The sequence below is a fragment of the Trachurus japonicus genome, chromosome 23, assembly GCF_045865225.1.
Source record: "Trachurus japonicus isolate A0001 chromosome 23, Traja_1.0".
Classification (NCBI taxonomy): domain Eukaryota; kingdom Metazoa; phylum Chordata; class Actinopteri; order Carangiformes; family Carangidae; genus Trachurus; species Trachurus japonicus.
The window spans coordinates 12,493,413-12,506,333 of NC_140929.1; the positions used below are offsets into that span (position 1 = coordinate 12,493,413).

At 41.4% G+C, this 12,921-nt stretch overlaps 1 protein-coding gene across 10 annotated transcripts in view; it reads left to right on the forward strand.

Annotated features, from left to right (window-relative positions):
* The window catches only part of LOC146962624 (ELKS/Rab6-interacting/CAST family member 1-like), a 118,251-nt gene that overhangs the window by 33,837 nt on the left and 71,493 nt on the right, over positions 1-12,921 (forward strand). For 9 of the 10 annotated variants that reach the window (XR_015035106.1, XR_015035105.1, XR_015035107.1 and 6 more), the window contains 6 exons: positions 740-907; positions 2,032-2,199; positions 5,851-5,988; positions 7,737-7,877; positions 9,525-9,665; positions 11,271-11,464. Coding sequence is in view for 7 of the 10 variants with exons in the window: in XM_085769581.1 (XP_085625707.1) it covers positions 740-907; positions 2,032-2,199; positions 5,851-5,988; positions 7,737-7,877; positions 9,525-9,665; positions 11,271-11,464 (950 nt within the window). In the remaining 3 variants the exon portion in view is untranslated. Of the gene's footprint in view, positions 1-739; positions 908-2,031; positions 2,200-5,850; positions 5,989-7,736; positions 7,878-9,524; positions 9,666-11,270; positions 11,465-11,921; positions 12,033-12,921 lie in introns of all 10 variants that reach the window. The other variant, XM_085769587.1, reaches the window with a different exon arrangement.

A 12,921-nucleotide genomic window follows, 5' to 3' on the forward strand; every position in this document is an offset into this window, starting at 1 on the left:
AATAAACTTGGGCTTATTGAAAGAATTGACCCCGATCATCTAGTGCAAATACACAGCTGAGAAGTAGAGAGCACGAGAGTTTGGTGCTGGACCGACTTTCATGTGTTTAACTGTTATTTGCTTTTCAGGAGAGGAACAGGAAAACAAGGGTATTTTTTCTTAACAATAAACAAAACTCTTAGATGTGTTGAGATTGGGTTTGACCAAACTCAGTTGTCTGTGTGTAACAGACACACTGTCCATTGTAGAAGGCCACTCACACACTTTGTATACTGTTCGTTATACTATTGTACAACTACCAATTCTTCTCTATTGTTTTTTTTTAATGAGGACATCTTATGTCAATGGCATCATGCTCTCCTTTTTTTTAACACTATCAGGCTGTAAGTATTTAAAACTATATAAGAGAATTAAGAAAACTATTATTTCTTTCTACCATGCTCTGAATTATGTAAAAGCTTGTTAAGTAGAAATACAGGAATATATTTTATTTTTAAATCATCACTGTACCAGTCACTGCTGAATGTTGTGCATCTCTCTTTTTTTCTTTTTTACAGTTGGTCTTCTACAAAGGAAACATGAATAATGACTAAAACCTTAACACGCAGCGTAGAACTAAGTGCTCACTTACAATAGTAAAGCTTGTAGCGGATTTTAATGGATGTAAATTTGACGTCCACTCTAGTTTACACTTTAACTGGTCTCCTCTCTCTTCACGCCACGTGTGTGTGCTCCTCAGATGGAACAGGCCAAGCAGGATCTGAGTCGTAAGGACAGCGAGCTGTTGGCTCTCAGGACCAAACTGGAGACTCTGAACAATCAGTTCTCCGACAGTAAACAACACGTTGATGTACTCAAGGAGTCACTCACTGCCAAGGAACAGAGAGCAGCCATACTTCAGACTGAGGTACACTATGTAATCTTGTCACTAACACTCTAGATTAGGGCTGCACGATTATGGCCAAAATGATAATCACGATTATTTTTGTCGATATTGAAATCACGATTATTAATCACGATTATACATTATGTTAGATAAAACATGTTTTTATTGCACTTTCTATTTGAAACAAACAATAGGCTATGTGAACAAGGTTTTCAGTTCAAAATAAAACATAAAATAAAAATAAATAATAGCCTAAAATAAAATTGACCCAAGACAAAGGGCTAGCGAAAAATAAATGCCATTGCAGAGTGCAGAGGTGTCATTCTGTACAGTAGCGTACAGATACTTGTGTAAAAAACAAAAAAATAAATCTGGTAGAAGTAGCTGCTGATTCAACTCCTTTACTCAAATAAAAGTAAGAAAGTACAGGCTCTGAAATGTAATTTCAAAGTAGGCTATAGTAAAAATAAATTTTTGCCATCAATGATACACAGAGATGTGTGGGCAAGAGTCTGTCTAGCTTGGACCAAAGCTCAGCACGGGTGGTTCAGCAGCAATTTGGAACGAATTAAAAACATTTAATGAACAGACCAAGTGTTTTCACACAGGCAGCGTCCAGCAGGTCGGCCTAGCTCAATTGTGGTGACACCAAAACGGCCATAGATCGCCGTTACCGGCCGTTATGATCGCGGTCGGAACGTTTTAATTACACAACGTAATATGTAATTAACACCAAAACGGCCGCGTGGGGTGACGGGGTGGTCTCGGTCTGATCCAGAGTGAGACGGCGACAGTACGACAGCCTTTGGAGGTGCAGACTGACCGCCGGGACACACACTCTGGATTGTAAACAACATGTAAGGGAGGATGCGCTCGCTTGTTAGTTAGGCAGCTTCATGAAGCCCTAACCTCTCGTTCGCCCCCTGGTGGTTGGCGGACTATTGGTTGAGAAAGCGCTTGATTTGATATGCAGCACAGCCTGTTTTTTAATATGTTAATAATCGTGACGATCATCTTAATTTAATCGTGGCAGCCAAAATCGTGATCGTGATTAAAATTCGATTAATTGTGCAGCCCTACTCTAGATGCATATACAACTCCACTCTCTAACATATTTGTGTGTGTGTGTGTGTGTGTGCGTACAGGTGGATGCTTTGCGCCTGCGCCTCGAAGAAAAGGAATCTCTGCTCTCCAAAAAGAGTCAGCAGATATCAGAGGTGACGGAGGAGAAGAGCACTCAGCAGGGAGAGATCACCGACCTCAAAGACATGCTGGACGTCAAAGAACGCAAAGTTAATGTGCTGCAGAAGAAGGTGAGAAGACACACAGGAGGAAAAAATACAACAGTCATCACTGTTTCCTGATTAGTTTTCTTTTAAAGCTCAAGCTGCCAAGAGGTACTTACTTTTATATACAAAAACACAACAGTGTCACTACCACTACCACTACCACTGAAAACGTGTTTATAAATAGTTTGTATCCCATAATAAAGTTGTCTAATTAGATGGATTTTGAGACTTGACAAATTATACTATATGAAACGGAATAAATAGAAATAGACAGCAGCAGACTCAAATAGCTTGTGATGATGTTGTAAACTCACTTGGTTCAGTGTTTCCTCCACTGTGATGTAATGTTGTCATGTGATATGACAACCACTAGATGGGGCTGCAAGACTGTGTAGATTAGTGGCAGGGCACAGACAGGAAGACAGACAGGCAAGCAGACAGACAGATTCACAGATTCACAGACGGATACTGTGGGTGACCAGCTAACTGACAGACTTACAGGTGTTACAGCTGTTCTCTGCATATTTTTTTACCCACTTTTCAAAATATAGTTCTGTGTGTGAGCGTCTCTGTGGTGATGCTGTCACAGAGATGGATGGGTCAGACTGACCCCCCTGTCACACACACACACAATTCACTGTCATCCTGACAGGAGATACACAAGTGGAGAGCATCATGGAAACAGGAGGAGGCAAAGTAAAACAACATGGATGGATTGATGGATGAAGGACAAGCACCAATTATTTAGACAATAACACAGCTCACTCTTAATTCTAATAATTCTCTCACTTCCAACCTTTTGTTTCTCTTGCTTTAAAACATCCTCTTCATTTTCTCTCCAGTTGTTCCCCGTTAGACAAAAACAATGTATAAATTGAGGGAATGTGGAGATAATTGATAGAGACAATCAAGCAGACAGACATAAAGCAAGGAGGGGAGGGAGAGCAGAGAGACGGAGTGTGTTTGAAATCAGATGCATACTAATGAGTTCCTCTTGTTCAATAAATGATGACCTCTGCCGTCTTCAAATAGAATACAGTCCGGTGTCTGAGAGGGGGGAAAGAGATGCTGCTGACTCCTCCTTTATCTAATCTGTACTTAGGGTTTCCTCATTTCTCTTCCTGCACATAGAAAAACTAAAAATATCTTCTTTTTTAAAACATTTTGCCGTCTGTCCACCTCTTCCTCCTCTCGTTTTTTCCGTCATGGTTTTATCTGTCGCTCTTTGTTTGCGGCGAAGGAAATTACCTGAGTGCATAGACAATTAATGACCCATCATCCTCTTCTCTTTGTTGCTGAATGTAATTTTCTGTTTCATGTGAGGAACATTATGACATAAATGAAAGAAGCGTCAGCCGGTTGTGCTAACGGGTTCCAGGTCGTTATCACCCATGATTTCTGGACTAAAATAGGACAAGACACATGCAGTGTGTGGGTTTCTAGTGTGTGTGTGTGTGTGTGTGTGTGTTCATATGTGTGTACATGCCAGGCATCCAGCAGTTGTCAGTTTCAGGAAGTGCAGACAGGATCAAAGAGTCTCACTGCTTCTCAATGTCAAGTGTGTGTGTGTGTGTGTGTGTGAGAGAGAGAGAGGGTGTCAGTCAAGCTGTCAGGTCAACAGTTGATTAATGAGGCGCTGGAAATGTTTTACTGTACTGTATGAACACACACACTCACCATCTCCGTGGCACTGTAAAAGTGTGTGTCTCACCTGCAGTGGAGTCAGAGGTTACATACCAATCTGATTTTCATTTTTTGTGACACGTCAGTCGCTGAGACTGAGATTTCTTTTTTCTTCTTTCGCAATTTTACCACCCAGCTTCACTCACACTAAGACATCACATGAGCTCTCCATCTTTTTCCCCCAGATTTGTTATTTCTGTGCTGTTCGAACTTTTGTTCCATCCATCTTTTAATGAAGACCACAAAGTTGACTCAGCCTTATCTTTGTCTGTGATCTCTCTCTCTCTGACACACACACACACACACACACACATAGAGCCACGCATGCACATACTCATCGTGGACTCGGGGAGAGAGCGGCTCTTTCAGGTTTTTCCGCTGATTTTGTGTTTTAATTGAAAATTAATCTGCTACCAAATCACTGTGAGAGGAAACAGGAGGAGGAACGGAGAACGAGAGAGAGGTGGAGGGGGAGAGTGTGTATTTGGAGTAGGGGGTTAAAGGCAGCAAAGCCTAGGGAGAGCGTTTATATTTGACGGCGCAGCGTCTCTTAGCCTTTTCCGTGTATTTAAAATGTCCAGATAGAATCACATTAGAGCCCTTTAACAAGGGATTTGCGTTTGTGTTTGCTTTTGAATCAGTTTGAGAGGAAACGAGAGAGACACAGAGGAAATGTGCGAAATTTGGACCTAATGTTAATGATAAAACCTTTCTGTTTTGTTTATCCTCATTAATCTTTTAATGTACTGTATGTCTCTGTTTGTGTGCACAGTTATAAACTGACAGATAAGCTCTATTAAACTCAGTTAAGTCACATGTAACAATAAATACAAAGCAGCCGAGCTGCAGGTAAAATAATCAAAAGGTTATTATTTTGGAGCTTAACTGTAAAAGATTAAAACATTTGTTTCGAAGCTTTGTTCAGTTTTCATTCATTCGGTGTATTAACACCAAATACATAAACAGAATCTTTTTTCAGTTTTTTGTTTCTGTTACTTAGAAGAATTGTAGAAAAATTGGGAGGACAAATGTAATTTTAGGTACTGTAATCGTAGATGTACCTATGTTTCATATTGCATTTCCACAAAGGGAAAAACCGTGAAGAAAATAAAAATGTTACATTCAACATTTAGTATTTCTCACTTATATATTTTTTAAAAAGCTGTGGCTTTTTATCCTTGACTTCATTGTTGTTACTTTTTATGTTGTTAAAATTATTTAATGTCAGTTAAGTTAAACTGTTAAATAAGGGTGTTCAATCAGAAATGTTACACATGGCAGCAATGATAGAGACTACAGAGGATTTAATTGGTCAGTCAGGCTGTTGGTTTGTGAATGCAGTCTGGAGCTACATTGTTGCAGTAGATCAAGTACAGTAGGTACAGTGGTTAAAGCTCCAGTTGGTAAGTTGACGAAAGTGAAAGTAAACTCCGCGACTTGGTCGGAAATTTCAAGACAATACTCCGTCAGGTCCCTTTATGAACCTCTGCCAAGCGCCCCACACACACACAGACACACACAAAGTAGCCATGAACGCACCCACAGAGGAAAAAAAAAAAAAAAAAAAAGATGTACCGTATCCATAGCACGACGTGTAGGAGCGGCGATTGGCTGCTCCTCCTGCTCCCTCTACCTGACTGGTGGAGAATCGTCGGGCGCGGTGGATTTTGGCAAATACGATTACAGGCTGTAGGTGGAGCCAGAGGAGTTGGATTTTGTCCTAAATTACTCATTTAATGTCTGACCATCAGAATATAGTGACAATTCCAGCAAATATGACTGAATAATTGTTACCAACTGAAGCTTTAAATGTCACAATCTCTGTGTGTAGATTGTGACTAGTAGATTGTGTACATCCTTAAGATCGAAGGACCTAGGTCAAGCTTATAGATCTACTTCTGGTCACAAGCAGTTTCCTCAATGGCCCAGTGGGATATCTTTGTCTTCATTACGTGTCTTTATTGATGGTTATTTATCCACCTGTCTCTGCAGATTGAGAATCTCCTGGATCAGCTGAGGGATAAAGAGAAACAGCTGAGCGGCCTGAAAGACCGAGTCAAGTCTCTACAGACAGACACATCCAACACCGACACAGCACTGGGAACATTGGAGGAGGCTCTGGCTGAGAAGGTAGATACACACCCGCACACACACACTCTCACACACACACACATGCGTACACGTTGCTGGTCAACCTCAGGTCAACTCCCGGGCAAGGTTACATTAATAAAACCACTATGAGCAAAACCGCCGACCACCCACACAATGATCAAATGACTCTAGATGAATGGAAATGAACCAATAATCACATCGGCTGTTTCATTATGAAACCATTCGCAGCCTGTGTTCATAAAAGATCGTAATCCCTCCAACACGCAGCCACATGGTGCAAACAGATTGGAGCAGAACAAACAACTGTGCCATCTATCGCGGTCCAGGTCCAAACGCTGAGACACCGTCGTCATGTAACAGCCCCCGAACCACCTGAACCAGCAACAGCCCCTTTTATGGCTCTTCAGGCTCCTCTAAACGAGGACTTGACCCTGATTCTGGGAAAACAACCGGTGCCACTTAGACCTGCAGACCACTTTCAAGTGTTTGATGAGAATATATTTTTGTGCTGTTATTCACGATTGTGTTACCGACTCGGATCTCCTTCGCACTTGCACACACACACAGGAAACAGGGCTATTAACTGTCCGGTGACTAATACTCAGGGTGTTGGCTGGATGTGTGAGTGTTGGCAGGACGACTCCACTCAAACGACTTTCACGAGCTTTTATTCCCCACATTTTGATTGTTTCGGTACTTTTGGGCTTTTTGGAGATTGCTCTTTTTTTGGGTTTCTTCCTTTCTTTTTTTTCATCTCTCCATCTTTCTCATGTCTTCTTTATTTTTATTACTGTCTCACAGACACTGTTTTCCGCTGTGAGTATTATGTTTCATACTAGAGTAGAAATACTATATCAACTTTTACTGTCTTTGTCTTGTGTTGTACTTAAATTTTATGCAGAACATTCTGCAGAACATCCCGTCTGTTTCATGCTACTGAGTTTATTGTTTTATTTTTTGACATTGCATGCAGTATTAATATCCCATATTGCACTCACTATTTGTGTTTTTTAAAATGTTAATATATATGTTATAAGACTGCTAAAGAATAAAACCAAATAACATTTTTTAATATTATCTAAATAGACATTCCACTGTAGCTTAGACTAATTCACATTCATTTCTATGTCTATACTTGTGAGGGCTGTCATTGTTGTAGTGCTCCCACTAGACACCAGCACTAACCGTAACATCACTTCTACAAGTCTCCCTTAAATTCTTAAAGCCTAATTAAATGTCCCTACTTTCCGAAAAATGTCTGTGAAACTTAAATCCCTCCTCACAAAGACAGAAGTACAAGAACTCACACAGAACAGCCAGGACTCACTCTCTGGGCTCGCTGCGCTGCGTTTTGTGTGTCTGAACTTTTGTACTTTTTCTTGAACTGGCCTCTGTGTAGTTCTATAGCTGGAGAGCGTCTATAGTGTTTTAGTGGTTGTGAATTTTACATCTCGTGCCAGAACGTCTTACGTGTCTAAAATCACTGTTGGCTGTTAGATCCTGTCAAAGCTGCCATGTACATAAAGTTTAATGCGACTGTTATTGGTATAGAAACTTGATATTGAGTGACTGTGAATGGCTGCCGGAGTGTATGAGGTGATTTTATTCTATGTCTGTTCTCCCTTTCCATCACTCCTTCTCCCTTACTTACCTTTTTTCTCCTGTCTACTTTCTTTCCTTTGTCTCTCTCTGTCTTTTTAATCCCTATCCCTCCTTCATCCTCTCCTCCTCCTCCTCCTCCTCTTCCTCCCTTTCTGTGTTTTTAGGAGCGAATCATCGAGCGCTTGAAGGAGCAGCGGGAGAGGGAGGAGAGAGAGAAGGGAGATGAGATGGAGTCCAGCAAGAAGGAGCTGAAGGAGTTGAGGGAGAAAGTTTCCCAGCTGCAGGCTGACCTTGCTGACCGCGAGGTAGAACACACACACACACACACACACACACACACACACACACACACACACATACATCCATATCTGCACCATAAGTCAGAAAACACTCTCCTCCACCTCTCTGAGTCGCTGTCTAGGAGACGTGATTGATCTATCACTGCAGAACAGACCCTCGAATCCTCCCGCGGTCTGCACACTGAAGGACAACAACGATAAAACTGTCACGTTTCCTTGACAACAATATGCAAAAACCACAACCAATGGAAACGGTGATGGGAGCTCAGCTCTTGTTGCTGTGACCCCTGTGATTCATACAAAACAGCAGAGCAGAGGCAGAGAGAGAGAGGGAGAGACAGAGAATGACAACACATTTTCAGACGATGTCGTCTCTTTATTCACCGCAGCACAGCTCAGTAGGAAAGTTTCAATTAACCATTTCAGGAAAGCTGTTTATGTATTTAACACAGTGTCAGCTCAGAGATTTAAGTAGGTGCAAACCCACTCTTAATAAGTGTTTCTTAAATCATGCCCATCCCACAACAGAGGAAGACAGTTGTAACCCTGAGCAATGACCAAATATTAACGAAAGAAGTGAACTAAAACACAATCAATCAAACCACCGCCTTGTTTTTGACCTCATGTCGGAACGATGACAGAAATATCCACAACATGATAGACAAGATGCAGCATTGTTAATTAGTGAGCATGAGGGATGCTGGGAGGTGGAGTTTTTATTTTTGGATGGAGCCAGGTTAACTGTGGAGCTTCTTTCCCCCCTATTTTCAGTCTGTGTGCTAATCTTAGCTGACCACTCGCTGGCTGTAGCTTCATATTTAGCATAAACACGTGACCCTAATGTCAATCATCTCATTTCGCTCTTGGCAAAAGAATAAAGAGGTAAGTTTCCCCTCTAAAGAAAGCACAATTATTCCTTTAAATCTTATACTAGTGAATAGTCCTTTGTGCCTTTTCTGATTGCTCAGCTAATTTTTTTGTTATTGTGGGGTCATAAACCCCGTTGCACTCCCATTATATAATTTCAAAAATACATGGGAAAAGTCGGGGAGAAAACAAGCATGCCTCTCTACACTGCTAAACACAGATTTGGGGTTTGTCTGACAACAGCAATATATATGTGCACCTAAATATAATCAGAGTAAGCAGCAAGGTTCCTCTGACCAAAGCCCAGTCAAACATGATGATCTGTAGTCTGGAGTTGGTATTGTCAGTCAAGGGTAAAATTACACGTCTGGGTGTCTGTCCTTCTGGTCCCGCTGGTTTCTGTTTCACTGCCCCTACCAAAAGAGGAAAAGACCAGAAAAGAAAGGGAGTGAGAGACTTCACGGATGGAGGGATTGAGCTGGAAGAGTGAAAGAAGAGACAGGTCATGGGAAAAGGTTTTGAAGAACAAGGGACAGAGTCAGTATCCGAACTGTGAAGGGACACCTTAAAGGGTCATTCCAGTTTATTACAGCTTTGATTTTGGCTGTAATCTTTATATTATTTGCTCGCACGTGAATTCACTGTGCAATGTAGGTTTCCATTGCTCACCCCTTATGGTTTTATGTCATAATAATTACAATGCCAACACAACTGGATGAAAATAAATAGACGGGTGTTCATTTACTTAATCAACACTAACTCATAATGATTTCTTGTCTCCTCCAGACATCAGTGTTGGATCTGAAGGAGAAGGCCTCCTCTCTGGCTTCCTCCACCCTGAAGAAGGACAACAGGCTGAAGAGTCTGGAGATCGGCCTGGAGCAGAAGAGGGAGGAGTGTCTCAAACTGGAGAACCAGCTTAAAAAGGTTAGCTTCAACACATCGTCAGTGACCAGTGACATAACCAGACAAAATCTGACGCTTTTGCCAAAACGAATTGCCATGATGGGTAAACAAGATTCAGTCAAACATCAGCCATGATATACGGGGCTCAGCAGCGTACATACAGTACATACTGTACAGGGAGAAACACAATTGAACAGAAGTGGAGGGTTTTAAATGAAAGAACCTGTCGTCTTTTCCTTCTTTCTTCCCTTCTTTGTTTTCCCTTAACTGTTTTCCAAGAGAGATGGCTGGCCGTGTGTGTGTGTGTGTGTGTGTGTGTGTGTGTGTGTGTTTTCATATCACATATTCTCTCCCTCCCACACAGCAGCCCATAAAACGGTGTGTGTGTGACGGCTTGCTGACAGCCTTACAGTCATTTTCACAGAGTGGAGAAGACAGCACCACCACCACACCCTGAATGTGTATGCAGGTCTGTGTGTGTGTATGTGCGTCTGAGCACGTGTGTCTCTCTCTCTCTGTGTGTGTGTGTGTGTGTGTGTGTGTGTGTGTGTGTGTATGTGACAGAAAGAGAGAGAGTGAGAATGTGTATGAAGGTGTCAGTGAATCACTGGTGTTTCTCTCATTTCATTTGACTTAATTCCGAAGTCTCTTTCTGTTACCGTGGATGGAAAAAAGACGGAGAACCCGCATCTGTGTGGAAACTGATTGAGATTCTGCATGTGACATTGTGTGTGATGTTTTTCCTTTTTTATTTATTTTTCGCTCTCTCTCTCTCCTCCACCCAGATCTTCTTATAATATCGTCAGACACCCAAACATTTCCTCTCCACATAAAGACCTGTAAAAACTGTTGTGCACTTCCAAAACTAATAGGGTTTATGTATTGTGGGATCAAACATGTGCATGTGCGCGTACGCACACGCACACACACACACACACATACATACACACACAAGTCAGTCCAACCCAAGAGCAACATTTGCTTCTGGGAAACACACACAGCTGTTCTAACCTCTAAGCTGGTTATAACTCGTTTTTTTCTTTCTTTGTTTTATTTCAACTTTTTATTTCTCGTTTTCGGTGTCTTCTGCATCACTGAGGAGAAACAAGGACGCCATTGCAACTCAGTTTACCTTACCTCTGTGTGTGTGCTTGACTTACACTTATTAACAACCTAAACCAGCTGAATAACAAACAGACACATTTATAACATACCACATTAATCCAATACTTTGATTGATGACCAGTTACCTGAAATATTTACATTCCCATCAACCTCAGCTGCTATTTACCACCTGTTAGCATGCTAACATGTTTAACTTGGATGTGAATATTACTGTACTGATAGACCTGCACAATTCAACCTACAGTACCTGCATAACACACAAATCCCGTGTCTGTGAGAATCATTTTATTAAGTACAAAGTAGTTAGAGACCATTTCTACCCTGAAGCAATCTGAAAAAGTCATGTGTCACTTTCATCAAATCTATCCACCCTATCCTCAGCACACATGTTGTTATTGGCACATTCTTTTTAGTGTGGATTTATCGCTTCCATCAAATGGTGGTCACCTCATTTTGAAAGCTAACGCTTGGTTTATTTGTAATAATTAATTTTGGTTCCAGGCTCAGAGTGCAGCGGTAGAGTCCCAGGCCAGCACTGAACTCTCTGAACGCATCTCCTGCCTGGAGCAGGAAGTGACCCAGCACAAAGAGGATGCTGGGAAGGCCCAGTCCGAGGTAGAGCGGCTGCTGGAGATCCTGAGGGAGATGGAGAATGAAAAGAACGACAAGGAGAAAAAGATCCACGAACTGGAGAGGTGAGAGGGATGAAGCATTGGGGAAAATCCTAAAACCTGAACTTTTCTAATGTTCCTGCATCTCTGTCCTTCTTCTGTTAACCTCAGTAAATAGAAACCAACAAAGACTGTCTTTACCTGTTAAAATGATCATTTAATATAAGAATAGGCTCCTTTCTGTTGTCCATTTGCGGTTCAATTTCAGGCAGCACACTATTGGAGTCTATGGTAATATTCCCTAAAGTACTAATCCTTTAGTTATCCTGTTTTCTCATCCTTTCCTCTCTCTTCTTTCCTTCCCTTTTCTCCTTTAATTTCTACTTCATTCCTTCTTCTCTTCATCGCCTCCTCTTACTTTTGTCATTTCCCTTTACTCACATGTGTGTATACATAAATGTGTGTACACTCATGTGATTCTGCATCTGTGTGAGTGGGTTTATGTCTGTTCGCGTGCGTGCGTGTGACCATCACACCCCAGAACTCCCTCCGCTTCTCATCTGTGGCATTCCCAGCAGTCGCGAAAACAGGCCCCTCCCTCCGCTGCGTCTCAGCAGCCAATGGGGGGGCTGGTGTGGGACTACCTGGGCACGTGAGTGGCTGGTGGCCCTGTCAGTCAGTTAGACCGATGCACGAGAAAACGTACTTTGTCAGAGGACGGGTATGAGAGCACTGTGATAGCGAACAGTCCCATGTGGAAAAGTCGACAAGTATCAACCACCACAGGACTATGATACTGTAATTAAGATATCATCTGAGTGCATTTGACACATATATTCACCTTCACAATGTTCTTTTACTAACTTTATATTGTAATTTATCATATTAAAGCTTTAATAATGGCATGTACAAGCATGCTCTTAGGGTATAGTTCTTGAAAATACAAATCCTTTAGAAATGATTATATGTGTCAACTGCTGATAACAATTGATGAATCATTTTTTAAACTAAATAACTTTCTACTAAAGATTTGATAAAAAGAAGCAATTCGATGTCACTGCTGGATTTGGGAAATTAAACTGAAATTTCTCACTATTTTCTGAAATTGATAGATAAACAATTAACTTGTTAAACCACTGATGGATAATCAAAACTGTTGGTTGTTTTCACCGAGTGGATCACATTAAAAAGAAATAAATGTGACTTTCCAATAGAATTTACTTTTGACAGCCTTTTCCACATGGGACATAGCTGAGTATGTTCACTAATAATCACCATCAGAGAGTTGCAGCATTGGATCAGTATTTGCTAGACTTCCATTATAGTTTATTTGGACTGTTCACAGATTGGAAAAAAAAGAAGAAAAAATACCAGTAATCGGCCCTAGTCGTACTCTTGCACGTCTGTGCCATCAGCAGAAGTTTTTGTCGTCTGTTATTCTGCAGTATGACAAGCCAAACTGCTCCCAAAAGTTTGTAAAATGAGGGCAGAGTTTGGCACCAGAGTCTTTGCTGTATCGCCTGAATCTCTTTGAGCCTCTG